General features: G+C 42.0%; 2 protein-coding genes across 4 annotated transcripts in view; one reads left to right on the forward strand and one right to left on the reverse strand.

Annotated features, from left to right (window-relative positions):
• Nucleotides 1-26715, reverse strand: part of LOC307112730 (protein FRA10AC1) — a 509765-nt gene that overhangs the window by 50278 nt on the left and 432772 nt on the right. The gene's annotated exons all lie outside the window — the stretch shown is intronic.
• The window catches only part of LGI1 (leucine rich glioma inactivated 1), a gene marked incomplete at both ends in the record, with an annotated part of 35741 nt that continues 21524 nt past the window's right edge, over nt 12499-26715 (forward strand). For 2 of the 3 annotated variants that reach the window (XM_079793655.1, XM_079793656.1), the window contains 2 exons: nt 12514-12728; nt 13118-13189. In XM_079793655.1, coding sequence (XP_079649781.1) covers nt 12514-12728; nt 13118-13189 — 287 coding nt within the window. Of the gene's footprint in view, nt 12729-13117; nt 13190-26715 lie in introns of all 3 variants that reach the window. The other variant, XM_079793654.1, reaches the window with a different exon arrangement.

The following is a 26715-nucleotide window of genomic DNA, read 5'->3' on the forward strand; positions in this document are numbered from 1 at the left end:
AATTGATTTATAAGCACAGTGTCGGGAACCTAGTAAATGTTTTGTAAGTAATAGCTATTTATTATCATGTGATATCTGCCCTGCTTTAGGTATGTAGACTTTTCCCTTCCCATTTTCCCAATGCTATTTCTTCCCCTTTTTCCAGTGACCGTGGCATCTCTGGGTGTCTAACCCTGCTTTGTCTTTAAACCTGGTCACAGTTTAATGTGATGTTCCTCTGGACCTTGCTTTCCTAATAGCATTTCCTTACAAAAAATATGGGGACAGGGGAGATGCTTCTATTGACATGATAATGGTTCTGAAATGAGTCACAAGCACGAGGCAGTCCAGTTGGCACTGCTTGTCACAGCTCCATTTCTGCTTTCCCTACTTTTCCCTACGAAGGCTATAGGGCTGAGAGTTAAATTAGTTTGAGAACTGACTTGGATGAGCAGCACAATCTGCTCCACTGGAGACATTTTCGTAAAAACTGTTTCTGCAGAATTTTCATGAAACTTCCAAATTTTAATTAGAAGCAGATGGGTGGCAAAAGGAATTTAAGGTAATGATGGAGCAAGTCCTCATACAATAAGGTTAAAATCAGGAGCCATGTGACTAGCTGGCTACTTCATCAGCATAATTAGGAGTTCTAGGTCCCCATAATTTCCTTCATTGCATGTTGGCAATGCCAACCCTTCCACAATTACATGTCACTTTACATAACTTCTCTTAATGTTCCCAATTCACCTGCAAGATAGGGTTGTAAAGTATGGACCTCAAGGCTCCACAAAATCAAGTGATTTGCACAAGATCACACAGCTGGTAAATGGCAGAGCAAGGACTCTTTACGTGTCCTGGCTTAAAGGTTTTCCCCTCTACACCACAATCGCTTCTGCCATTATTAAGGCTTTATTTCTTTGGGTTAAATGAACCTCTAATTAATTGATCATTCACATTAAATCTTACCTGAATCTTAGTGTATAAGAGGAGTCGTTCTGGCTGAACTGTATTTATAGGAAGAGAGGGAAGGAGAAGGAAAGTTAGGGGAAGTAGATGTAAAGCCTTAGAAATACAATCTGAAAGCCACTAGGTTAAAGCATCTGCCCATTATTTCAATGCAAATAGCCTTGGAGGAACCCCTTGCTGTCATCCATACCCTATGTCCTACCAGATCATTTCTTACCACCTGAGACAAGGAGATAGAATAACAGAGCCAGGCTAAAGAGCCTTGTCAGTATATGGCAAGCTGGGAAGGAAAGAAAGAGTAGAATAAAGGATAAAGGAAACTACTTTACAATCTACTTTAGGTTTGCTCTGTCTCTGGAAGGAATCAAATCCTTCTGTAGCTAATAAATATTGTAATTCCTGAACATTGGCACTTTAAAGCTACTAATACAGAGATCTAGAAATTTTAAAAAAGCAAACCTCAATCCAAAAGGCCTTATATCACCTTAAAGTGTGATCTTTATATTCTAGAAATATTAGAATTCCTCGTTCTTGCTAAAGTATAGTTTTCAAAAGTCAAAAACATAAATAACTGACATGTATTCATTCTATATTTGTATGAACACATGTCAGAGATTTATTCAACTCATTAGTGACGGAAGGGGAAGCTGGTTCTAAAGATAATTAGAACTGGAATCATATAGGCATTGGAGAAAGAATCTTAGAAGAAGACAGTTGGATTAGATATAAAATTGGCTAATGCCCTGCAGGCAATAGAACCATAACTTGAGAATTACATATTTTACCTTTCAGAATTCATATACTTCTCTACTGGGCACAAGTCTATTAGTGCAGAAGTAACTTTAAAATTGGCCTTTGATCAACGGTAAGCAGAAATTCAAGCAAAGGTTCACCCCTCAGCCCAGCTCATTGTTAATCCTTGGGCATGCCTGTAAACAGTGTTCCACTATGACACTGAGAAGACATGCTAAACTCCCTTTGCCTTCTTTCCAAGTTTTGAGTCCCAGTGACTCCAGTTGAGTTCAGGCAGGTCAAAAGTTTTGTAGTTCAAATTCTGAGTTATCTTTGAATGTGTGAGTTTGTTCAAACAATAAGAAAAGAAAAGAAGTGGAATTAACATTTATATTAGTCTGCTAGGACTGCCATAACAAAATACCCCAGACTGGGGTGGCTTAAACAACAGAAATTTATTCTCTTAAAATTCTGGAAGCTGGAAGTCTGAGATCGAAGGGTCAGCAGGTTTGGTTTCTGCTGCGGCTTCTCTCCTTAACTTGTAGATGGCTGCCTGCTCACTGTGTCCTCACATTGCCTTTTCCATGCGGGTATACCCCTAATGGCTCTTCCTTTTTTTTATATGGACACTAGTTCTATTGGAATAAGGCCCCACCCTTATGACCTCCTTTAACCTTAATTACCTCCTCAAAGGCCCAATCTCCAATAATAGTTATATTGGAGAGTAGGACTTCAACATATTTAGCATTTATTCTAAGACTTTCAAATACACAACCTTCTTGAATGCTCACCCCACCCTGAAGAGATAGGTGCATTTTGCAGATGTGGTCCGGGAAGTTAAATAACTGCCCAAGATCACCTATGTACCTAGTGGCAAGGCTGTCGTCTGACTCTGGGGAGACCATAATATAGGGAGTCAGGTTGTGGAAACTTCCCAAGCTCCTCCACTTGTGGAACTTGGGAAGTTTCCACCACCTCTATAATGTCCTTATATTTGCTACTTATTGTAATCCTCTGTCCCTTGAGATGAAAGGGGCTATGGATGTGTCTTCTGGGCAGCAGCATCTAAAGAAGCCAAGGAGACTGAATCACAGGAGCAGCCAGTGCTGAGACCTAGGATTTCAGAGACCAGAGAAAGTGGGGGAAACCAATCACCAAACCCCCCAAAATCTTGGGAGCTGCAAGATGCAAGAGAGGAGGACACAGGCAGCTGACCTGTGACTGGGATTGGAAGGGTCCTGATGAATTGGGAGAGACCATCTGAGGGGCTTCATGTATTCCCTCACTCCCTTCTTCATGCCCTCTCTTACTGCTTACTCAATTCATATTTATTGAGCTTCTCCTGTGGCCAGCACCACCAGGTGCTGGAGGATTTACAACTACTAAGGGTCCCTTTCTTGATTCTCCCTAAAGGTCCCTTTTTAAGAACAATAGTGTCTCCCACCACCTCTCCTGAAAAAAAAAAATGCCCTTATTAAGAAATGACCAATTAATTTTTCATTTTCCTGGGTTCAAATCCTACCTCTGCCATTGGTTAGGTTTATGACCTATTTCACCTCTGTAGCCTCAGTTTCCTTACCTGAAAAAATGGGCTAATACCTACCTCACCGAGTTAAGAGAAACAAATGATATAACATAATAGACATATGAAGGTTCTTAGCACAATGTTTAATACCCAAGCAAGGCCCGGTGAAGGGGATCAGAGTATATCACCCCAAAGGATGCCACTATTTTTAGGATTGCTTTGACCTGAAAGCAATTAGCTCTCTGCCCTCTCCCTTCCTGTCCAGAAGCAGGATATGTTTCCCTTTGTAAAGGTAACATAAGCTCCATTTGTAAACATGTGTCCCTCTCCAATATAACTTTTATCACCTGAGAGGACTCTTATCTGCATAACAAACCTTACTAACTTACAAATCTTTTTAACATAAAACTTTCTAGTCACCTTCCCATAACTTACCCACCTGCGGTTGAAGGGTATAGCCTATGTCAAGCACGCAGTCATGCTAGTCTGTTCTTCCCACCCCGCCTACCCACCCCACTACACTTTGGCCTGGTTTCTCCTCTCATCCCTCCTTCCTCAGTCACTCTGACAACCACAGGAGGGGGGTTCTAATAAGGGTACTTTGAATAGTGGGAGATAGATCAAAATAATAGTAGCTTGCTATGTGATAGGCATTTTCTTTCATTACCTCATTTCTTTTTTATAGCCATCTGTGAGGTGAGTACTAATAATGATCTCCATTCTACAGATGAGGAAACAGGATGAGAGTGTAAAATCTTGCCCAAGGTCACTGAATTGGTAAATGGCAGTCAGACAATGAGTTGTAACCTCCTCACTAGATTGCATTCCACTGGGTTGGGATGGCCCAAGCGGTCTCCCAGGTATCCCCAGAGAGCCTCCGGAGCTAGGACTCGGCCAGCCTCAGTGGTTTCCATGCCTCATATTAACAAACGACACTGTACAGACATTTTACACAATACTTGCTTCACATGGACAAGGCCTCAAGAACTGTCCATAATTTCATATATATCAAAATGATAAACATTTTAAACATTTTGGAAACAGACAGAAGTTAGTTTGAAACTAAATCGTCTTGGGGAAGTCATTTAATCTCTGTGAGCTCCTGTTTTCTCACTGTAGAGTGAGGGTGATATTGCCTCACTTGCAAGGCAGGTTAGATGATCAACTGAGCATCTGTCCTGCTGGAAACCCAGAAAGTACTGTTTCCTCCTGTTGATGTTCATCCTACAGTCACTTCCTCCCTCCACTGCTGGGGGCAGTAGGGGCAGTGCCAAATGTGGGGCCTGGGAGGGGGCTGGTGCAGAAGCTTGATGCTTCTCTGTTGTTGATGCCCATCCTGTGGTCACTAATCCTATGGTCATCACCAGTTCCGTCATCCCCTTGCCATTTTCTTGGGTCAAATTCCAACCTTCTTGGGTCACCATTCCAACTGAAACTAATGGGTGTAATACAGGCCACAAGTCACAGGCAACAATGGAAAGCTCTGAGTTCCACCAGAATGACAGTATAAAGCCAGACAAAACAGAGCCTTTCTAAAGGGATAAGACCAAAGCAAAAGCCTGAAATCCAACATCTTGAAGTTCAATTTTCCATAGCATGTTTCTCCTTTTATTTCAGAATCTTAAACCAAAACAAACAAAAAGCAGTTAATGGTCTCCTTGAAAGGATGAAGGAGTGTCTGTTTTAAGAAAAAATGACTGCTAATAACTATCTTGGGAGTGATTCAGGCACGAAGTAGAAGAAGAAAGGAGAATAATCGTTTTTTCAACTTTATAGTCCAATAAACAAATCCCACGCTAGGGCAACAAAATCACCCCAGATTATACTTCTGGCTCAATTATGTTCACCTTTCCCATGACTTAGAATTATGTTTGTTTTATTCCCTAACAGCTTACTTTTTTTTTTTCTTTCTTTCTTTGCTATTCCAGTTTAGCCAATAGGAAGAATGGCCTACCATGGTCTTGCCTGCATTTTTAGTGTTTGGTTCTGAAAAACTCAAACACATTTCCAGAGAAAATGCTAAAGAGCTAAAATCATACTTTATCAAAAATATTTTGGGATCATTTGCTTCTGCATATTTTGATTTGTACTTTATCATATCCATTTTGCTTAACTGCAGTATATGTGTCTACCATACACAAAAGGGGAAAAACAAGGTTTCTCTAAGCTTTGATTTTTACAAGATATTTCTCCTTTCTGAGAAGAGAAATTCAAAAGTTATATAATGTTAGTGCTATAAAGATGGAGAAACTGAGGCCTAAGGAAATAAAATACCTTGTCCATGGCCACACAGCCTCTCCACAGTTCTTGCTAGAGGATAGCTGTCCGTTTGTTTTGGATTCTGTGTGAAGATCATTCAGCTTTCCTGAGTTAATGGATTATTGATTACTGTTCAGAAAAATGCACAAAGGAGATTTTTATGTTCCCCACTATGGGAACTTCTTTTTCTCTCTCTCAGGGAGAATGCTAAGAGCATCTGCAACAGGACAATTCTTTGTTATGTGTAGAGGTCCTAAGAGTTTCAGGATGTCAGCATCTTCAGTCCAATAATTGCAGCCAGGGTAACAGCAGTAATGCCCTCAGGCAAACACCTCCTAGGAGGGCAGTAGTGTTCTAAGTTGATGCCCACAGCACCTGATGGGAATTCTAAGACCAAAATGATGAGAAGTCCTCACTCTCCTCCTTACCCTGCCCCAGGGTCTTCTTTAATACTCTCCTCACTAAATAATCATTCATTCTGTCTTTGCAAAGTTTCTTGATCATCTAGGAATAGCCACTAGTAATGTTTATCCATTCACCAACTTCAGGCATATGGTGCAACATGAAGCAAGAGGCAACTAAGCCCAATGTTCTCAGAACTCACAGCACCCAAATAGCTACTTACTTGTGGACGTGCAAGAACATGCTCAACATTCTCCTTGCTTTCTAGTACTTTAGAATTTCATGTAACTTTTAAAAGTCTCAATGTCTAGGTAGTACTATAGGCCAAATAAATTAGAACCTCTAAGGATGCAATCCAAGGAATTTTAAAAATTCCTCAGGTGATTCCAGAGTGCAGCCAAGTTTGAGAATGGGTGCATTAAAACCCCCTATTGATCTTCCCACAGTATGCATTTCTAAATTAGAAAACAATCTTTCCCATGGTAATTCCCAAGGTCTTCCTTTGAATACTGAAAAATGCAGAAGATATTTTAACCTGGAATCTTGCCATCTTCTCTATCTACTCCCACTTACACCTGCATTCATGCCTCAATTGCATAATCATCCTTTAGAGAGACCAAATTTTGCCACTAAACATTTTATACAAGAAAGTGAGGAACTTTTGGTGAGGAAGGGGTTAAGATGATAGCCTAGTTGCATGCTGGGAATTGTAGTTCAATAGCAGTGCCTAGCCAGTGAGGCACTGTGGGCTTCCAAAGAGGCACCCAATTCTCCACATCCCACACAGCCTTTTGGAGAGGCAGTGTCCCTTAGTGGCTAATACCATGGACATCAGAGTCAGAATGCCTGGGTCGGGTCCCAGGGCCACTCCTCACTAGCTGCAGGACCCTGGGCAAACTACCTAACCTTCTAGGCCTAAGTTTCCTTTTCTATAAATAGAGAGGAAATAATAATACACATATCTAGACTTTGGGATTATTATGAGAATTAAATGAATATATGTATATTGCTTAGAACAGCAGCTGGCACATAATATGCATTGTGTAAGTGTCAGCTTTCATTATTATTGCCTTCTCAACTTCTCTTTTGGCCAAAGTTCTATTCTCTTGGACCATAAGAATTGAAAATTACCTGATTCACAGTCAGGACATAAGAGTTTAGCTGTCCTATGAGAAATTATCGATATCTATTTGTGTAAATGGTCCTCGGGTCATTTCTCCTTAAAATCCTGAGGTTGGATTTGAGGTGATAGGCTGGGGCAGAGGTCAATGATATTAGCTAACAGATCCTGGCACACGTCCCATACTGAGTATCCCTTGGGGTTTTGCCTGTTCAGCATCCATCCTCTCTGCTTCTGGTAGGAGCACCAAAGTTTCCTTTGAGGAGCCACCCCTCTCTCATTGCGTGCTCTCTTGGTGGGATTGCCACCAAGGTGCCCTGCCTCCCCATGGCAAATAGGTGGGCACTGGACCCAGCTCAGTCCATTGGGCTCTCTCCTCTGGGGAGGGACACAGGGATGAGAACTGACTGGAGAGGATTCACCTGAGGAGACTTCCCATTAGTTCCTGCCACCTAGATCCCCAAGCCCCCACAAGTTTCTTCATTGCTGAATCCTGGTTGGACAGCCCTTCCATGAGTTCTGCCAGTCATTCTATTACCAAGGCAATAAAACCCTTTTATGTTTAGTTTGGCAGGGTCCATGTCTGTTACTTTCTACCAAAGCATCTTAAGTGACACACTCCTTCCTTCCTTCCTCTCTTCCTTTTTTTTCTTCTTCATAAACTGACTGTAAGAAATTTTTACATCACGTGCACGTGCACACACACACACTCACACAATGGAAACAAAGGTTTCACAAGGCAATAGTTACTCTTTTTAAAGTGTTTTTATTTCTTGATTTGAGAGAGAGAGAGAAATAGCAATTGTTCCACTTATTTATGCATTCATAGGTTGCTTCTTGTATGTGCCCTGACCTGGGGTTGAACCTACAACCTTGGCACATAGGGACAACACTTTAACCAACTGAGCTACCCGGCCAGGGCCAAAACTATTTCATTCTTTAAAATTCTGCTTATACAATCTGCTTATCCTAGATTGATTTTGCAACTCATTAACGCGTCTGACTTGCAGCTTCAAAAACCCTGCTCTATTGAGAAAGCTGCTTAAACTGACACCCGTTTGCATGTCTGAGTGTTTGCAAAAGGAGGCAGGGCCAAGATGGATCTTTCAAGTCTCATAATAACGATTTGTTTACTTGTACAAAGTGTGTTTCCTAGGCCACACCAGCCTGAGGGGAAAACTGAGATCAGAATTACGGCACAGGCTGTTCCTCTCTCTCTCTTTCTCTCTCCCTCTGCTCTCATTGGCTCTCGCAGAATCGCCCAACCCTCCACAGAGACCCCTTCCAGTTTCTGAGGATGCCTAGGAAACACTGCACATGTGCCCCCAAACATCACACTCTACCCCTCATTTTCCTTCTCTTCTGCTCCAGCTGCCTCGCGGGATCATTCCCCAGTCCCTCTGATGTCTGTGGGGCTGTCACTGCTGCTCGGCCACTGAGGAGGAGCTGCTTTTGGTGGAAAATCCAGTGACTTTGGTGATGTGTGAGCTGAGGGCCTGGATAGGGATGCTGCTGGTCTCACATCCTACAGCATCTCCGGTGCCACAGCTCTGTGAGTAGTTCCTCCTGGTCCTCAAAGGCAATGCCACAGTGCACACCAAACTGGACAGAACTCCTTTTACTACAAGGATCCCAAAGTGGATCTCTCTTACCTTCTCTAACTTACACATGTTCAAGGGCAGGGGGCAGAACACAATCTCTACCCTGCACTCAGACCACCTTCTCTTTCTCCAGCTCCAGACCTGTCCTTGGACCAAGTTTGGATGTTGCTACTCTCATCCAAACTGGTAAGTTCTTTCTTTCCCAGGAGACTCCTTGGTTCCTTCATGTGAATAGATTCTTGGCAAGGCCACAGTCTGTCATCCTGCCCAGAAGTGCCTGCTTTCTAGAGTGAGCATAGATTTAAGCTAAACCCATTTTTATTTGAGAGCTTTGCTTCCCAGGTATCAGGAGTCACATGTTCAGAATTCGAGTCCTGTTGCAATGATGATGATGATGATGACGACGACGACCATGATGACGACAATGAATCTTTCCTGGGTATCAGACCCCTTGCTAAGCACATTAGATACTTTACTGTATTCATTTCCTCAAAAATTCTGTGTGGCACATACTAGTATTATCCTCATTTTACACAGGAGAAAACTGTGGCCTAGAAAGGTTAAGTAGCTAGCCCGTGGTTCATGGCTGGCAGTGAAGAGCCAGCCCCGGACCCGCTCAGCCACTCCTCTACAGCTAGGACTGGGCACTGAGCTGCCTGGGCCAAGGCCTTCAGCCTCCCTGGGACCTCCTTCCAGTTCTGCTTTCCTCCTTTCGAGGCCCCTCTCCCAAAGCCCCAGGTCAGGTGTCAAACCTTAGCCAAAGGCTTTCAAATGGGAAACCCCTAGGCTTCCACCCTCCCACTTCCCACAGCCTCTCTGGACCTGGCCAGGGCTTCTAGAAGAGGACTGGTCAGGAGAGGAAGCTTCATCAGCAATAGACCCCACCCCAGACCCTCAGGGCTATAGTGTAGCAACCTGCCCTCTCCTCTCTGTAGTCCCCTCCTCAGACCCAATTCTGGAGGCAGGAGTGGTTTCTCCTCCCTAAATGGCCATCAGCATTCTGCATTACAGTTAAAATTCTGCCCGATCTTAGTTGAATAGGGAATTCAAGTCTGGGCTTAAATGCCATAGAAAAAGAAAAAGTTACTGTCTTTTCAGAATGCCCATTGTAACTTGTCCTTAGGATCCCTCTTTCCCCCCGCCCCGTTCTCCACCCCCCCCCCCCACCCCCCAATCATGGTCCTTTTCCACTTACACTGACCAACTGAACCAACCGCCAGAGAAATACAGCTGCACAGTGGATAGTTATGGGTATGATTTCTTTCCCTCATTCATCTGCTCTCCCAGCCTAACCAAGTCAGAGAGTTTGAAAGACCACTCACCGTTTCTTTGATTATGTCCACAGAGCACAACGCCAAGGGCTGATGAAGCAATCTTGATAACGTGACACGTCTGAAAGTGGAACATAGGGAGTGAATTATCCTGATTGACTATACCCACCAGTTTAACCAAGTATCTGCCAGGGTCACCCCATGCAGAGTGGTGGCTCTGCCACTCGCAATCTGTGCGCCCTCTTAGTGCCTCAGTTTACCCATCTGTAACATATGGGGATTGGATCTGAGAATTCTAAGGTCCTTCAAGTTCTCAGAGTCTTTATTTTATAGCTACAAAACACATGCTTTACAAGTGAGATAAGTTAGGGGGGAGGTGATTGTTTGAATAAAAATGATCCTCTCTATAAAACTTCCAACCACATAATTATTTTATAGAGCATCTTTTCACTGTGTACTTGATGCAGGATCCAATGTACAAAATACTGACTTTCTGCCAACTTTTTAAATGACACTTTCACTGCTGCATGTGGGGCTTGCCCATAGGTCACAGTTCCTAAAAACACTATGATAACTCCCTCCCTCCAGAGAATCCTTGACAGTGAAGCAGTAGAATCCATTCTAAAATCATTACTTCTCTTGGACGGAGTTTTCCTTTTCTTTTCTATAAAAAATATATTTATAAACCTTTAAAAACTGGCTTAATTATAATAATCTATTGGTCCTTTTGAAGCACAAACCAGATATATCACTTTCCTGCCTAAAGCACTCCAGAGGTCTCCCACTGGTCTCCAGGGTCCTGGCCAGGTGGTGGCCAGGCCTTTGCATGTGCTGTTCCCTCCACCTGGAATGTTCTCCCCAACTCTCTCATCCCCCCCACCTTGGAACTCTGCTCTCTCATTACTTCTTCAGGGAGTTGGCGGGTCCCTTTATGATAACTCCAAGGTGCGATCTGAAGTTCCCCTGGATGAGCACATCCTGACCAGAAGAGCCTTTTCACTCTATGGCCGCTCATGAGGGCACATGGGTGGCTCACTGCATGGACGACACTGTCCAGGCACCGACTCACAGCAGGGTCTCTACCTTCTTCCAGGTAAACAGACATGGAGCCACCTGTCTTCCAGGTACACAGACAGTAGTCAAGTACAAGAATGAACACAGCTACCAACCACTGCTCTCTCCTCACAGAGCTTACAGAGTGATTGGAGTCATTGTGGGGCGTGCTGTGAGAGGAAACGGGTAGACTGTCCATGCATTAGGTTCCCATGTAGGATGAATTTATGTCCTAATCACACATTTGCTCAAACAACCCTTTTACTACTTTCAATCTAAGAAGCTGAGAGAGAAAGATCATGGGTTGACATCCCTGGGCCAGCCAGCATGGTGAGAGGAGCCAGGGTCTACTTACCTCTCTCCATCCTAAAAGTCTTCCCAAGCTCTTGGACTATACCACCCTACCCCAAAGCCAGCACCTCATTTGTTTCTTCTTTAAATGAATTTCCATTCCAAAGGTGCATACTCTTTCCCAAATACGATAGTAGTCCAGCCTACCATTTTTATTTAATGTTCATAATATTTATAGAACATCGATATCATCCCCACTTGACGATAGGGGAATAGATCCAGAGATACGGGCTGGATCATGGCAGAACTGGGACCTCAAAGCATGTCTCCGGCTCTTGGCCCAGCGTTTTCCCCACCCTGTCTCTGCCCCCTGGGCTAAGCCAGGCCTTTTTCAGAGCCCTGAGAAGCCCAAGTTGGCTGCCTCCAGCTGGCGGGAGTTCCTGCCAGGCGTTGGGTGCTACTGCTAAAGAAGAAGGAGTTCCAGAAGCAAGAAAGGTGGGTTATGCACAGAGCCAGTCTATGCTTCTATTTCCCTCCCTCCTCGTGGGAGGAGGGAATGGCTTGCACATTGGAGGTGGGGGTGGGAGGGGGAGGACTATGAAAACCAATAATTCATGACAGTTGATAAATGTCAGAAAAGTACTTACTCACATTCATTCCCTGAAAGTCACATTCTCCGTGTGTTCTTATCTGTCTTTCAATGGTGGCATTAGTCAGGTGAATTCAGCAAGACAGACCAAGGTTTTAGCCAAATGCTGCGGAGAGAGGGAGTTTGATTTAACTTCATTTTTCCAGCCAGGGCTGGGTCCTAAGCCAGTTTTTCTGACTGGGTTGTTTGCCACACGAAAAGCCAATTCCCAGAGGTTTCTGAGATTGCCGAGCTCCGAGGCAAGAGGACTGCTGCCACCCACGCGCCCACCCACTCACTAATAAGACAGAACGCCGTCCTATTTTTGGTAACAATTACAGGGCCTCCCGGTGCAAGCAGAAAGCTGTTTATTTTCTGTTACATCACTTCACTTTGCCTTCGAAGGCTGGTCTGCGCTCAGTGTTTTCCTGGTGATGCAAGTCGGCTCTCTCCTCCGGCAGTTGGATCCCTCCCATCTCGCAGCACCTCACAGGTCTCTTCCCCGAGCGGTGCATTGCTGGATCGAGGAGCAGCTCACGAATCAGCTGCAGGTCCCCGTTTTGAAAAGCAGAGATACAGAGGCAAAGGGAAAGGGTGGACTCCTATGTGACCTGATCTCAGAGCAAGACAATCACCAGCTGAATTCCAGAAGCCCTGTTCATGTTTGGGGAGATTTTTCCGACTGCATGGAATCAGAGAGAAGCCAAAGGATGGGAAATGCCTGCATCCCCCTGAAAAGAATTGCTTATTTCCTATGTCTCTTATCTGCGCTTTTGCTGACTGAGGGGAAGAAACCAGCGAAGCCAAAATGCCCTGCCGTGTGTACTTGTACCAAAGATAATGCTTTATGTGAGAATGCCAGATCCATTCCACGCACCGTGCCTCCTGATGTTATCTCATTGTAAGGCCCGTAAGCATTTGCTATCTAATTTACGATTTAAAAATTCCAGCCAGTGTATTTGGGGCTTTGTATGTACTGGTAGAAGGGCATGGAGAGAGAGATTCCTCTCGCACACTTGGCCATTTGACAGTGCTAACATTTTGCTGCATTTAGAGATTTTGATTTTGATTAGCTGCTACGGAACATGCTTAGGTACCCCCCACCCTTGAACATTATTATGAGAAACCTGTAGCAGATTCATTTCTCCTACTTCATCTGGGAAGGAACAGTATGGTACTTCATAAAATAGTGTCAATATAGTGACTGTTTTTGCTAAACCGGATTAACACAAGGTTTGTTCTGTGTGTGTGTGTCTCTTTGTGTGTGTCTGTCTGTTTGTTTTCTTTCAGATCCTTTGTGAGATCTGGTTTTACTGAAATCTCAGAAGGGAGTTTTTTATTCACACCATCGCTGCAGCTCTTGTGAGAAATATTTATATCATAACTATTTTTAATACAGCATATATTTGGATAAGCCCTCTAGTAAAACAATCTTAATATTAATTTTGTGGAATGTGATCATATTTCTGGAGAGAAAAATTTTATCAGTAAAGTGAGAGGTCCAGGGGTTTGTGTGCAGCGAGACACCAACGGTGCAGGTTGATTCTTGCAATGGGAAATTCGCTAACCTGTAATGCTGTCTACTTCCATGGCTATGTATGAAGTTGTGGGAACGTTGCCACAATGATTCCAATTTCATTCCACTATTTTACTTTCATTTTTGACTTGGGAACTTTGGTTATTTTGCCCTGGAGTTTTTGAATTAGTCAATACAGAACCCAGCATAACATATGTGCTCAAGATGTTGTCTCCCGGGGATCTGGGGCAGGCTGCTACTCCGTGTGATTTACCATGGCGGGGGGGAGGGGGGGCGGGGGGAGGAGGACTTGGTTCTTTCTAGGTAATTCCGTAAAAGATTAATTCTGGAGAGATTGTTTTCTAATCTTATCTTATGTATAATTAGTTCCCTTGCAAGAAGGGAAAGAAAATATTAATATAGGGTAGTGCAAAAAATTAATCTCTGCTGTTGTGTTTTGAGTTAGCCACGAGGGAACTACATATTCAGTCTATGTCTCAAAATAGTCAAAAAATGGTATTTCACTCAGGTCTCCCCACAGGCATAATGTCACATGTACAATTTTTTTCTGATGTGTAATGTTTGGCTATTGGAGTGCTAGTTCTCAGAGCAAGACCATGTGGAAGTCAAAAGGTCCCCCGTGCTTAGATGTCAGGCAACAGTTCGGGGCTGTCGTTAACATGCTTCAGGAGGGAATCATTGATGAACTGAGTTTTGGTTATCTTAACTGCATGATTCAGGACCCAAGGTTTTGTTGTTGTTGTTGTTGTTGTTGTTCTCTTGCCTTAATTGGCCATTTTGGCTGTGTAAGGTTATACATATAGAGGCAAACAGCATGGTTTTGAAATTAGAGAGATCTGTATGTAAATTTTATCCCACCACTTACTAGAAACTAGATTTGTAATCTTGTGCAAATGACTAAATCTCTCTGAGCCTCAGTCTCCTCATCTGTAAAATGGAAGTGACAACACATTAAAAGATGGTTATCAGAGATAAATAAGATTTTAGTAGATAAAATGTTTGGTATAGGGTCAAATGGTTACATATTTTATAAATGGTAGGGTTTTAAATGTTTACATAAAGCTAAAAAATCACTTGATTTGTTTTGTCTATATGAAATGCCAAAACTGGTTTGATTACTTTATTAATTCACAAAGATGATCAGGTGTTTTGATATTATGTAACAGTGTTGGTTAATGCCCTTCTACTAGCTAATGTCTTTGAATGATTAACATTTGAGTAGAATATTCCTAAGGGATTCATGTGTTTGATTAATGGCTAGTGATATGATTAGGGGAAGTGTTAGCACATTGAACAAACCCCAAAAAGATAGTCTTTAGCACTTAAAATATCAAAGTCTTCAATGCTGAGATCCTTCCATACAATAAGAATTGGTTGTATCTGAGAAAGTGATAAATTGTGCTGTTGTTCATTTGTTAAATAAATAAATGGCTCATTTAAAAAGCATCCTTTTTGCCCAGGCTGCTCGGCCCACTGGTTAAGTGTTGACCTTTGAACCAGGAGATCACAGTTCGATTCCCAGTCAGGGCACATGCCCAGATTTCAGGCTCAATCCCCAGTAGGGGGTGTGCAGGAGGTAGCTGATCAATGATTCTCTTATCATTGATATTTCCATCTCTCCCTTTCTCTCTGAAATCAATAAAAATATATTAAAATTAATAATAATTTTTTTTTAAAAGCATCCTTTTGATGAGCTAGGGCACCCCTCCCCCGCCCCACCTCCCAGGATAGTTAAATAGATAAGTCTTAAAATTCAAGAGGTGTCAGTCAACACATACTCCTGATATTCCCACACTAGCTGGACTTTAGCTCTGACACCGAAAGCCTGAATTGATCAACCTAATCAGTGAGCACATCTCCACTCTGCTTTTGCTGGGTGGACCAGCCTCGGCAAGCACAGATGCTGGACAATGTTATAGAAATAGTTCCCGGCTGCTGCAGGGTAATGTGATTACACGTATTTAGAATCACAGAGGGAAGCCAAGGAACTGGTTTTTAAATAGCCCACACAGAGTGTGTGCCATGCCCCCGTGTCCCATGCTCCGAGTTCCTATGGAACATTCCAGCCCTTATTTCTGAAAGCAGTTCAGGTTTCAGAAATAACAAAAGGGAGAGTAATTCCTGCCCTGTATGTCCTTACTTAACTCACATTGGCTAACTTCCACGGGACAGATTTATGCCAGGGCTGATCTCATGCAGAATGGTCAGGGGTCAAAGTTTGTCTCCAATCTCCAGGACCCTGTTTCAGAAAGATTTTGCTCCCATTCTTCCTGCCCGGTGTCCTCTGCTTCCTCCCATCTTTCCTAAGGAAATAGTAAGCTCGTTTTCACTGAGGAAACAAATGCTAAGGCTCCAAATGTGAAGTGCGCCGTAATCATAACAGTGGTGAAAATGGATAGTTCACAGACAAAGGGAGTTCTTCTGTGGCACAGGGCCATCCAGTGCTCTGAAACCCCCTGTGGGCTGCCAACCCCCATTAGAACAAGATGACCAAGGGGCCCTAATTTGCCTTTGCATGACTTCTGCCAGCAGGTCAGGCCTGCCATGGCTTGGGGTTTGCAATGAGTTCTAACAGCATTTGTGACCACAGATTACCAAACTGACCCGTCATATCCTGCAAAGTGATAAACCTCAGAATCAATTCTGCTTGATCGACATACAAAGTCAATTGGTTTCTTGCCTGTTGTTGAGCAGGGAAATGTCCCATTCCCATCACCCACCCTAACAATCTGATAAATCCATTATGGCCCCAAATGCTTTTTCAGACCTTCTGAGGAGACGTGATGAGAAGTGCTTTTGGAAAAGTCCGCCTGGGGTACTGAGGGAAACAGACACGGTTCCTCCTTAAGTTACACACAGTGTCTGGGGAAAAGATCCTGATAGGCCGTGGCTGGCAGTGTGTGTGGGAGAACAACAACAAAAAGCCCACACCCCGTAGAGAGAGGAGAGAAGGCATAAAATGATCTAATAAAAATTTATCAGATTAGTTGTATAAAACATATATTTTTAAAAATATCTAATTTATTGTTTTAAACAACCTTAACCAAAAAAAATGCAATTTCATTGACGTTTTCCTCAGGGCAGGTTGTGAAACATAACCAGTGAGAACAATTATTCATCCTGGTTTGCTTTTCGTGATAGGGAGTGATACTTGTAATGAATGCAATTTGCAGAAATGAATGTGTTTTCACAATTACAGTCCTGTTCTTCTCAACTACAGACTGAAATCCCCAATGATACATACTCATTACAGAAGTAAAATTCAAATTTAAGAGTATAAAATGTGGCCACATTGCCATTTGTTTATAACATTTTTAGTAACATAAATGCCTCCAACTCTTAAGAGAGTTTTAGCCCTAGTTGGTTTGGCTCAGTGGATAGAGCATCGGCCTGTGGACTGAAGAGTCCCGGGTTCGATTCCAGTTAACCCGGGCATATGTGTGGGTTGCAGGCTCAATCCCCAGTAGGGGGCCTGCAGGAGGCAGCTGAAAAATGATTCTCTCTCATCATTGATATTTCTATCTCTCTCTCCCTCTCCCTTCCTCTCTGAAATCAATAATATACACTGAGTGGCCAGATTATTATGATCTCTGAATGCATAATAATCTGGCCACTCAGTGTATATCCTATATAATAAAAGGCTAATATGCAAATTGTCCCCTCGACCAGGAGTTTGACCAGCAGGCAGGCCGGCCAACCGCCCATGTCCCCTCCCCCTGGCCAGGTTGGCTGGACCCCACCCATGCACTGGGCCTCTAATATATATATATATATATATATATATATATATATATATATATATACACACACACACACACACACACACACACACACACACACACTGAGTGGCCAGATTATTATGCATTCAGAGATCATAATAATCTGGCCACTCTGTGTGTGTGTGTAATAAAAACATTTTTTTAAAAGAGAGAGTTTTATTTGCAGGAAGTAAATTACAGGGCTGGTGCTGGTAAGATGCTAAAAAATAAAAATAAAAATAAATTTGTACATAAAAATTCAGTGTGACCAGAAAAAAAATGTCTACTTATTGTAATAAGATTTTGTCTCATTTGAAGCAATAGAACTGACCCATCTGGGAAGAAAAAAATTTCTTTTTTATTAATCCACAATCAATGTAAGAACATAGTCCATAAAATATCAAAACTGAAAATGAAAATGCTAACAACATGAACAAGATAAATAATAAATCCATTCTTACTAAAGTTTTATACTTTAGTCCTTCAAAATACCATTTGTCCAGGTAAAAATATCCATCTCACTTTTATAGGGATTAGCCTCCTTTTCTATTCCTCTTTATATTACAAGTGTAAGAAAATGTAGCACTCTTCAATGACTACTCAAGCCAGACCTATTGGCTAAGAGGGCTTCTAGAGGAATTAGTAGCTGGTTATGGTTGAGCATGCTTCAGTTTGTGCACAGCTGATACCCCCACAATGGACCAAGAAGTAAAAATGTTAGTCATCTAGGCTGTTTTGTCTACAACTTTCCCAGTGACCCATAGCTCTGATTTTTAACTTTTTAAAAAATATGTTTTTACTGGTTTTTTAGAGAGGAAGGAAGAGGGAGAGAGAGAGAGAAACATCAATGTGAGAGAGAAACATTGATTGGTTGCTTTCCACATGTACCCTGACCAGGATCAAACCCACAACCTGGGTATGTGCCCTGACCAAAAACTGAACTGGTGACCTTTCGGTGCATGAGGCAACCCTCAACCAACAGAGCCATGCTGGCCAGGGCTGATTTTTAACTTTTTAATTAATTGTAACTGTGCAAACTAGCCTTGTACAACAAATGTTTTCTCTGAAAGTAATTCATTCTCTCAATTCTTCAGGCAAGAAACTTAGGAGTTACCTGTCCCTTCTCCCTAACTGTCCACTTCCAACTGGACAAGTCCCCTCTCAAACAGCAGGAGAATCTGTCACCTCCTCTGCACATGAGGGCCATGGCCCTGAGGCTGCACTCATTGTGTTCACAGGCTGTTGTGGGAGCTTCTGCACTGGTCTCCCTACTTCCAGTTCCCATCCTACCCACCTCCTTAACCTTACCTTTCTGAAATACAGACCTCATCATGTCACACCAATGCCTTGAAGCCTTTAATGGGTTCCTAGAAACAGAACATCTGAACACCTGATTTGATATGAACAGAATTTGGCTATCTGTCCAGTCCTCTCTGACAATATTGATACCACACACACACACACACACACACACACACACACACACACACCAAGATCCAAACAGGCTGAGGTACCTCATTCCCTGACTTCTGTTTTCTCAAGGTCTATGGGATTAGCTGATGTCTCTAGTCCTTTCTGTCATTTTTGGAGCTATTTGTGCCTTATCTGCCTGTGTCTCTAATTAAGGATTATCAAGAACCAAGCTCCTAGACAAGAGCCTGGATATTGTAAGCCTAAACCTTGCTAACCATATACAGGGCGTCCCCCTGAAATGTATAAACACTTTAACAGCTGATAGCTCAATTTTGAAAATGAAATGTACTTTAATAAACACTGCCTTTATAATTATTCAAAGTGTGTGTATACATTTTTGGGGACACATTATATTTGTTGAATTCAATCCATAGTTTCATAGATTTTATACTAAAATTCCTGTTTTTCTATCAGTAGACAGTCTTGATTATGTTCACATTCTTATGTTTGGTTTTTGCTCTTCTATTTCATAGGAACTAATAGTTTGGAGGTTGGAAAGTAGTCTGAACCAAAAAAATGTGAGGAGATATTTGCTTATTACATTAGAGCGTCAAACTTCTTAGACAGAGATTTCCAATGTGCCAGAACTTAGAAGGCAAGATCCAAAGCCTGTCCTTAGACCCACTGGTGGAATCTTTTTTGTCCCACTCTGACTTCCTTTATGCTTTTGACATGTAAAAATATCATATTTAGGCTCTTAGGTTCTTTTTGTTAAAATTGAACTTATTGGGGTAACTTTAGATAATACAATTATATAGGTTTCAAGTGTACAAGTCTATAATACATCAGCTGTATATTGTATTGTGTGGTTAGCCTCTTAGGTTCTTCATTTGATTTTGGAGGCTGACTAGTCTCTCCCATGAAGAGTAGAATTCCCCTCTCTCCAATGTGACAGGACATCCTATGGGAAATGCTGGTTAAGTAACCATTATGAAGATGAAAAAATTTTCATTAGCACAAAGATAATTTTATTTTTTACTTAATTATATTTGCTTAGATAAAACAAGTATTTATGCACTGTTTAGCTGCAAGCAGTAACAAAATGAAACCAAAAGCTTCTCATTTCAGCAAACACACTTGGGGTTCTACTGTGCAACAGGCACAGCGCTGGGCTTTGTGAAGGACACAAAGATAAGTGGCATCTCTCCCTCCCCACCTTGACATGACAGCTCTAAGCTGGCAGTGATCTCTAAAAGGGTAAATTATGTTTTGCCTGTATTGGAAAGTACTGTAAGGTAGTCTTGATAAGCTATCTTGTTTTGTTCACAATGTTACTCAGTTGAATGGTGATGATGGTAGTGCTTGCCAATTATTGATCCTGCGGCTGCAATAGGCTACAGAATGATTGCAAGGGCTTTACAGTGACAGCTGCGGTATCAAAATGACTAACCCTAGTGAGCCAGCAATGTGGCAAGTAGCAAAGAACACAGGTTTTTGTGGTCAGATAAACATGGGTTCAAATCCCCACTCTAGTTTTTTATTTTAGACAAGCTTAATCAAGTCCCATTATTTGTATCTACAATTTGGGGAATAACCATAGTACCTATTGCACAAGATTACAGTAAGAATTATATGAAACAATATATGTAAAGTGCTTGGCACAGTTCCTATAACTTGATAAACATTTGCATTTATTATAGTATCTGAAGATCACTTTAATTTGAATGACCGTAACATCAAATTAGCATCTAATCATGTAGGCTGGGTTTGCTTACAATCCCAAATTAAATTTTTGCTGTTCCACACATAGGTCTCCATCAGAACCTGCTAAGAAATCTTTCCTTCAACTACTTCTCACGGGAAAACATAAACTATTTACCTTTTGGGGGTAGAGGGAAAGGGCTGAAATAAAACAACTAGCACCACATTTTGTAAAACACGTCATATGTTGTTTACAAGATTAGCACTGGCCAGTCTTCAAATGAGTGGTTCTGTTGCAGGGTAGTAAAGGCCTGAACTAGAAGTTATGAGAGATGGGTTTGAAATCCAGTCCAGCCACTAATGAGCTGTGTGACCATGGGTTGGTCACAAAATATTCCTGGGCCTCAGATGTTATATGTGTAAAATTCCAGAGCTAGATTAAATTATGGTTCTCAAACTCAAATGCCAATGGGGATTGGGATGATAAGGTAAATGAAGGAAACAGCTGGGTATAAGACAATAGAGAATGGTAATGACTACAATAAGCCAGAGAAGACATGTCTTATCTAAAAATGACATCCTTGCCCAGCGAAGTGGCTCAGTTGGTTGAGCATCATCCTGTGTACTAAAAGGTTGCTTGTTTGATCCCCAGTAGGGGAACGTACACAAGGCAACCAATCCACGTTTCTCTCTCACATCAATGTTTCTCTCTCTTCTCCTCTCTAAGCATGTCCTCAGGTGAGGATTAAATAATTAATAAATAAATTAATTAAAATAAAAATGGCATCCTCAGCCCCAACTGGATTATTGCTGATGAGAATGTGGTACATGAGCATGAAGCCATATTTTCATAATTTTCAGGGAAAGGCAGAAATCTGGAAGCAGATTTTGAAACAGGATAAAGAGCAAACAAAACATAAGTTGGCATCTGAGAGCTTCACATTTAATTAACTAAGGTCTCTTCCTAGCTTAAAATTCTATTTTACAAAGTTACTATAATATAATATAGAAAAATGGTCTTGTTAAGGAAATGGACACAATTTATTGTATCAATTCTAACAAACCAGTAAATTAGATTGTTAATTGGAAATTTTTCATAATATGAAACTGGCTATTACGAAGTTATTATTATTATTTTAAAATATTTTTTATTGATTTCCGAGATAAAGGAAGAGGGAGAGAGAGATAGAAATGCCAATGATGAGAGAGAATCACTGATCAGCTGCGTCCTGCACGCCTCCCACTGGGGACCAAGCCTGAAACCTGGGCATATGCCCTCGGCCAGAATCGAACCTGGAACCCTTCAGTCTGCAAGCGATGCTCTACCACTGAGCCAAACTGGCTAGAGCACGAAGTTTTTATTAAAATAATAATGTAGTTCCCGATTTCCCAAGCAGGTCCATTGGGACTTTACCAGGACTTCTCCATGGTGGTTGATGATAACACAATGTTTCAGTATCTCTCCCACAGGGCAAGGGTTGGAAAGGAAATGTTGGGCCCCTTTACATGGCAAGATGGCAGGTGTTTGCCTATGCACAATGTTATTAAAAACAATCAGACTTTAAAAAGCTAAACAGTTAGCCCTAACCGGTTTGGCTCAGTGGATAGAATGTCGGCCTACAGACTGAAGGGTCCCAGGTTGGATTCCGGTCAAGGGCATGTACCTTGGTTGCGGGCACATCCCCAGTAGGGAGTGTGCAGGAGGCAGCTAATCAATGTTTCTCTCTCATCGATGTTTCTAACTCTCTATCCCTCTCCCTTCCTCTCTGTAAAAAAAATCAATAAAATATATTTTAAAAAACTCATGGTCAAAAAACATAATAACAAAAAAAAATAAAAAGCTAAACAGGTTAGAACTTATTTGTACAAAGAACTCTTGACTTACAGAGAACTCCTTGTAGGAGGTCACAGATTCTTCCACCTGTACTTCTGTGGCTAACTATTTCTAGATCCTTCCTTGATAATTGTCTTCACTGCCAGTATACAAGCCATGCAATTTTTTAAAGCAGTGAAGTTTTGTTAGAGGACATTGGTCATTTTTATCTTGCCTGACACCAAGTACTTTATATATCTTGTCTTTTCTTTCTCCGTCACAATAACCCTGTGAAGGGGTTTGGTTATCTCCATAGAGGTAAAGTACTGAATCCTAGAAGAGTTAAGTAACCTCCTCCATGTCACACCCCTAATAACTGGCAGAATGGGGCTTAAATCCACATCCTCAATTTAACCACTTCTTTTTCCTCTTGAACATGAGTCACTGGTCTTGACTTTGCATAGTTTTGTCCCCAAAATCAATTTCCCTTTCAAAGGGTCAGCCTCTGCCACTGAGGAGGGTATTCAGGAGAATGTGTCCTGATTCCTGCAGACAGTTACTGAAAAGGAGTTTCAAAAGCCCTTTCAAAGAGTTGGAGCGTTGCTGGCAAGAACATGTGGTTTCCCTGGGACTCAACTCTCATTTGTATGTGTAAGCTATGGTCCCAGAGGCAGGAAGTGGGAGGGAAGAAAAGGAGGGGGAGGAAGAGAGAGAGGAAGAGAGCAAAAGAAAAAGGACTTATTTACTTTAAAGTTACACCTTAGGCCAATGTTTTCTAAACTTGTGTCCCATCAAACAGTTATCTTGAGAGAAAAGGGTTTATGCTCACATAAATTTGGAAAACTGCACGTTCTCTCCCTGCTTGGGAATGCACCTTGGCATGGAAAAGGATCTGGACTTATTTTATGTTGTTCCACTTTTCTTAAAATCCCCTAATATTGGTTCTGTGGACTGCACTTAGGGAATCTATGCCTTTGGTAGTCATTTTATTTCTTGGCTTAATTATTTATACTTCACCTGTTCTAGAAAGTCTTGCTAGCAGAGCTTAAGGCAGGAAGAAAGAAACCCATCCTAAACGCTACCTTAAACCATCTATCTCCACACAATTCTGTTAGTGCAGGTTCATTAAGTGGTATCGGGAACTCAGGCCTCACCACCAGGCTATCCACCCGGTCAAGCAGCTCAGCACACACCAATTTTTTGGGGACCTCCCAGTGGATGCTCCTACATCTTTAGATGGAAGTAGATGCTCACTGGCAGCCCATTAATCAGGAAAAAGACCCCTGAGCTTAAATATACAATCTCACTGTTTTTGTATGGAGTGGGTTCCATCACAGCTATTTCCCAGACCGCTAACCCAGCATTTCCCTGGATGCATTCCATGGAATATTCGTTTTATGTAAAGCTCAAAGATAAAAGGGTCCCATTTTCCATAAGACTGGGAAACTGCATATTTAGTTTCCTTTTAAAGAGTCATTTTACTTAAAGATAGAAAGGTACGTGTAAGAACGAACCTCAATTAACTTCACTTTTCCCAAATTTATTTATTTATTTATTTATCTATCTATTTATTTATTTATCTATCTATTTATTTATCTATTTATTTATTTATTTGTGTCATGTAAAACCTTTCTACCCCAAAAGATCTTGCATTTCAGTGCATACACTCTGGGACTACTGAGCAAGGCTCTTCTAGATTTGCAGCAGATACGGGGCTGATCTGATGGGACTAAAAAAAGGAAGCACAGCCTCGCCCAGGACTGTTACCAGCCAGCCACCCTGGGAAGAGCATGCCTGAGCACAGAGTCCCAGCTCTGCAGTTACAAGCTTCATACTACTTTACCTCTCTCACCTCAGTGTTCTTTACCTCTCTCATCTCAGTGGAGAATATAAAACCTACATTATAATGTTCATTTGAGACTTTGAATGAGAACTCAGATCCTCAGAGGTGGTAAGTTGCTAAGGATAAGGCATAGTACAGAACAGGTTTTAGATAAAATTGAAGTCCCTTCTTGGTGTTCCAGGACCAGGGCGATACAGGTTGAATTTTTTCAACACTGAGAGATGGGCTGTTTACTAGGAGTTATGCCAACTCCTAGAGAGGAAAAGTTTGACTGCCCTGGGATGAGAGGTAATAACTGTAAAAGCAAAGAGATAGGGCCACACTCAGATCTTTGCTGGTGGACATGCCAAGAATACTCATAAGGGAATCTTTGCAAATCTAACACCTACATTCTCATCCTGGCCCTGCTGCTGATGCGGGTTAAGTCACTTAACTTCTGCAGGCCTCACTTTCTTCACCTAAAAAAAAGAGGAAATGAACTATATATCTCTCTGGGGTGCCCCCACCTCAGATTTATGTGGAGCTAAAAGTAAGATTATTAATTCCCCATCAACCCAGGTTGAAGAGGTGGTAGTAGACTTAAGGATCAGCTGAATTACACTGAAAATGTTTTTCAAGGAGCAGAGTCAAAAAGAACTGTGAAGCAATGTGCTGCTGTGTGATGCTTCCCATCTTAATGCTTTCCTATCTTGAGAGCATATCTTTAAATATTCAAATGTAAATTATTCAAGTTATTCCCACCACACCTGAACTTAGACTGTGCACATTTAACTAAAGTGAGTCATAAGCCTATTATTAATAATCATTCAACCATCCCTATTCTTTTGGAAAAAGGAGAATATTAGTAACAACCAAAGTGTGAATCATTTAGGCAGTGGCAGTTCTAAACAAGTTGGCAAGCCCTCTATTGTGTGCCCACAAATATTCCAACAGCTGTAACCTGTGCATCTTGCTCTTATCTACATATAGATGCACATATAATCATACAGACACACGTATGTACCTGGAAGTGTGCACACTCACGTTTATTCACACTGCCCGTGGTTGCCCAATTCCATGGTGATGCCTATCACAGTCCCCTTGGGCAGGTGACAGTCTTACTGAACCATTTCCCTAGCAGTAAAACTAAAGTCCTTCACTGTATCTAGAGTTCATCCAGCCCTGACATTTCATGTCAATCTGCTTAGCTATTCTCCAGCAGAAGCACTGGAGACATGCTCATATACATCATCTCATGCAAGTCTTAAAAATCTTTCAGGAAGTCTTTTTGTTATTATAATACTTATTTTAACAGGTGATGAAATGTATTCACCTACTTAATGCATCGTGTGCATAATAAGTGGCAGCTACAAGCTTAGAAACTAGATTCTTTATTCTATATCTAATCAATGCGGTCTTCAAGTGACAACCTGGTGCTCACTCTTCTCTTCTTCATCCAGAATGGTCCTCACTGAGGTGGGATGGGAGAGGATATTGTATGGGACAGCCCCCTAAATTATCTCCCCTTCTTAGCCAGAGAATTTGCGTTCGGTTGGAAGACAGGATACAGCTCACCCATGGGCCAATGACAATTCTGATGGTAATCAAGATGTCACAGATGACTAGACAGAATTTGAAGAAGTGGGTGTCGTTAGAGCCATGGGACCCTGGCGTGACCATTTGAGCAGTCTGATTTGAGACAAAGAGAAATGTTCTCAGCAGGGTTACCATTCCCATGCAGCCATCTGTAGACTTACCACTCCCCATGCAAAGCCCATAGCTACTATTGCATGAATGAAGCCCACAACGCTGCAAGTAAAGAATCATGCATCTTTCAAGTTAGAAGTGACCTAAAAAGTTATCTAGTCTAGACCTTTGATTTGATGATATAGAGAGGAGTAACATGCTCAAGGCCACTCAGAGGATTCATGGCCATGTGGGAATTACAACCAAGGCTTCCTGATTCCCTCTTCAGAGTGCTCCTTCCTAGTCCCTAGAAGAGATGAGAAGCAAAGTAGGAAAGCGCTTCAGTGACCAATCAGCCTTGGCACTGACGCATGTGCCTGTCCAGTACTTTCACTTCTGTGGACCCCCACCTCTGGCCTCTCAGCTGGATGATGGGCAGCCTTAGCTTTGACCTTCTTCTGATGTAGCCGGATCCTCATTCTCTGTCCTCTGCTCCCCAGGCATAGAATGTAACCAGAATCTCTAAGGTTGAGAACAGGTACCAGTATTTTTAAAGTTCACCAGGTCATTCCAAGTGTGACCAAGATTGAGAAGTACTGGTTTAGGATCGAACACAGATCTAGAGGGCTCCCTGCTCTAGCCTTCACATACACCTCCCTTTTGCACACACATCTCCTTCACATTGTGTTCTCTCCTAAGTGTGTCTTGTACATACTTTTGCCTGCCATGGATTTAACTCAACCCGAAGGCATCCTTTCTCCTTCAGCTCTTCTGCCAGCTGGCTCCATCTCTGCTGATTCCTAAACCCCATGAAGGGATTCATTTTTAGTCCAACTCATCTTTTTGATCCAGGCTACTTGGGCTATGTATGCCATGCTGACCAACCTCAGAATTAGCTACTCTGGGTAAGAAGCTGAGTCCTTCTAGCCTAATAATCTGAGGAGAGAGACAGAGGTTGTATGGTATAAAGCACAGATACCTGGGCTGCCTCAAGTCTATTGTATGTGCAGATGGGATGGGTGGGCACAATTTTTCTTATCAGGGACTGTGGGATTCTTTAACATATCTGATACAAAAACAAGTTATAATGTTGAAATCAAATGTATTCAGAAGAATCCATAAAATATTAAGGATCAGAGTTTCATCTACTTTATAGGA

This window comes from Cnephaeus nilssonii, assembly GCF_951640355.1.
Source record: "Cnephaeus nilssonii genome assembly, chromosome: 16".
In the NCBI taxonomy this organism is placed as follows: Eukaryota; Metazoa; Chordata; class Mammalia; order Chiroptera; family Vespertilionidae; genus Cnephaeus; species Cnephaeus nilssonii.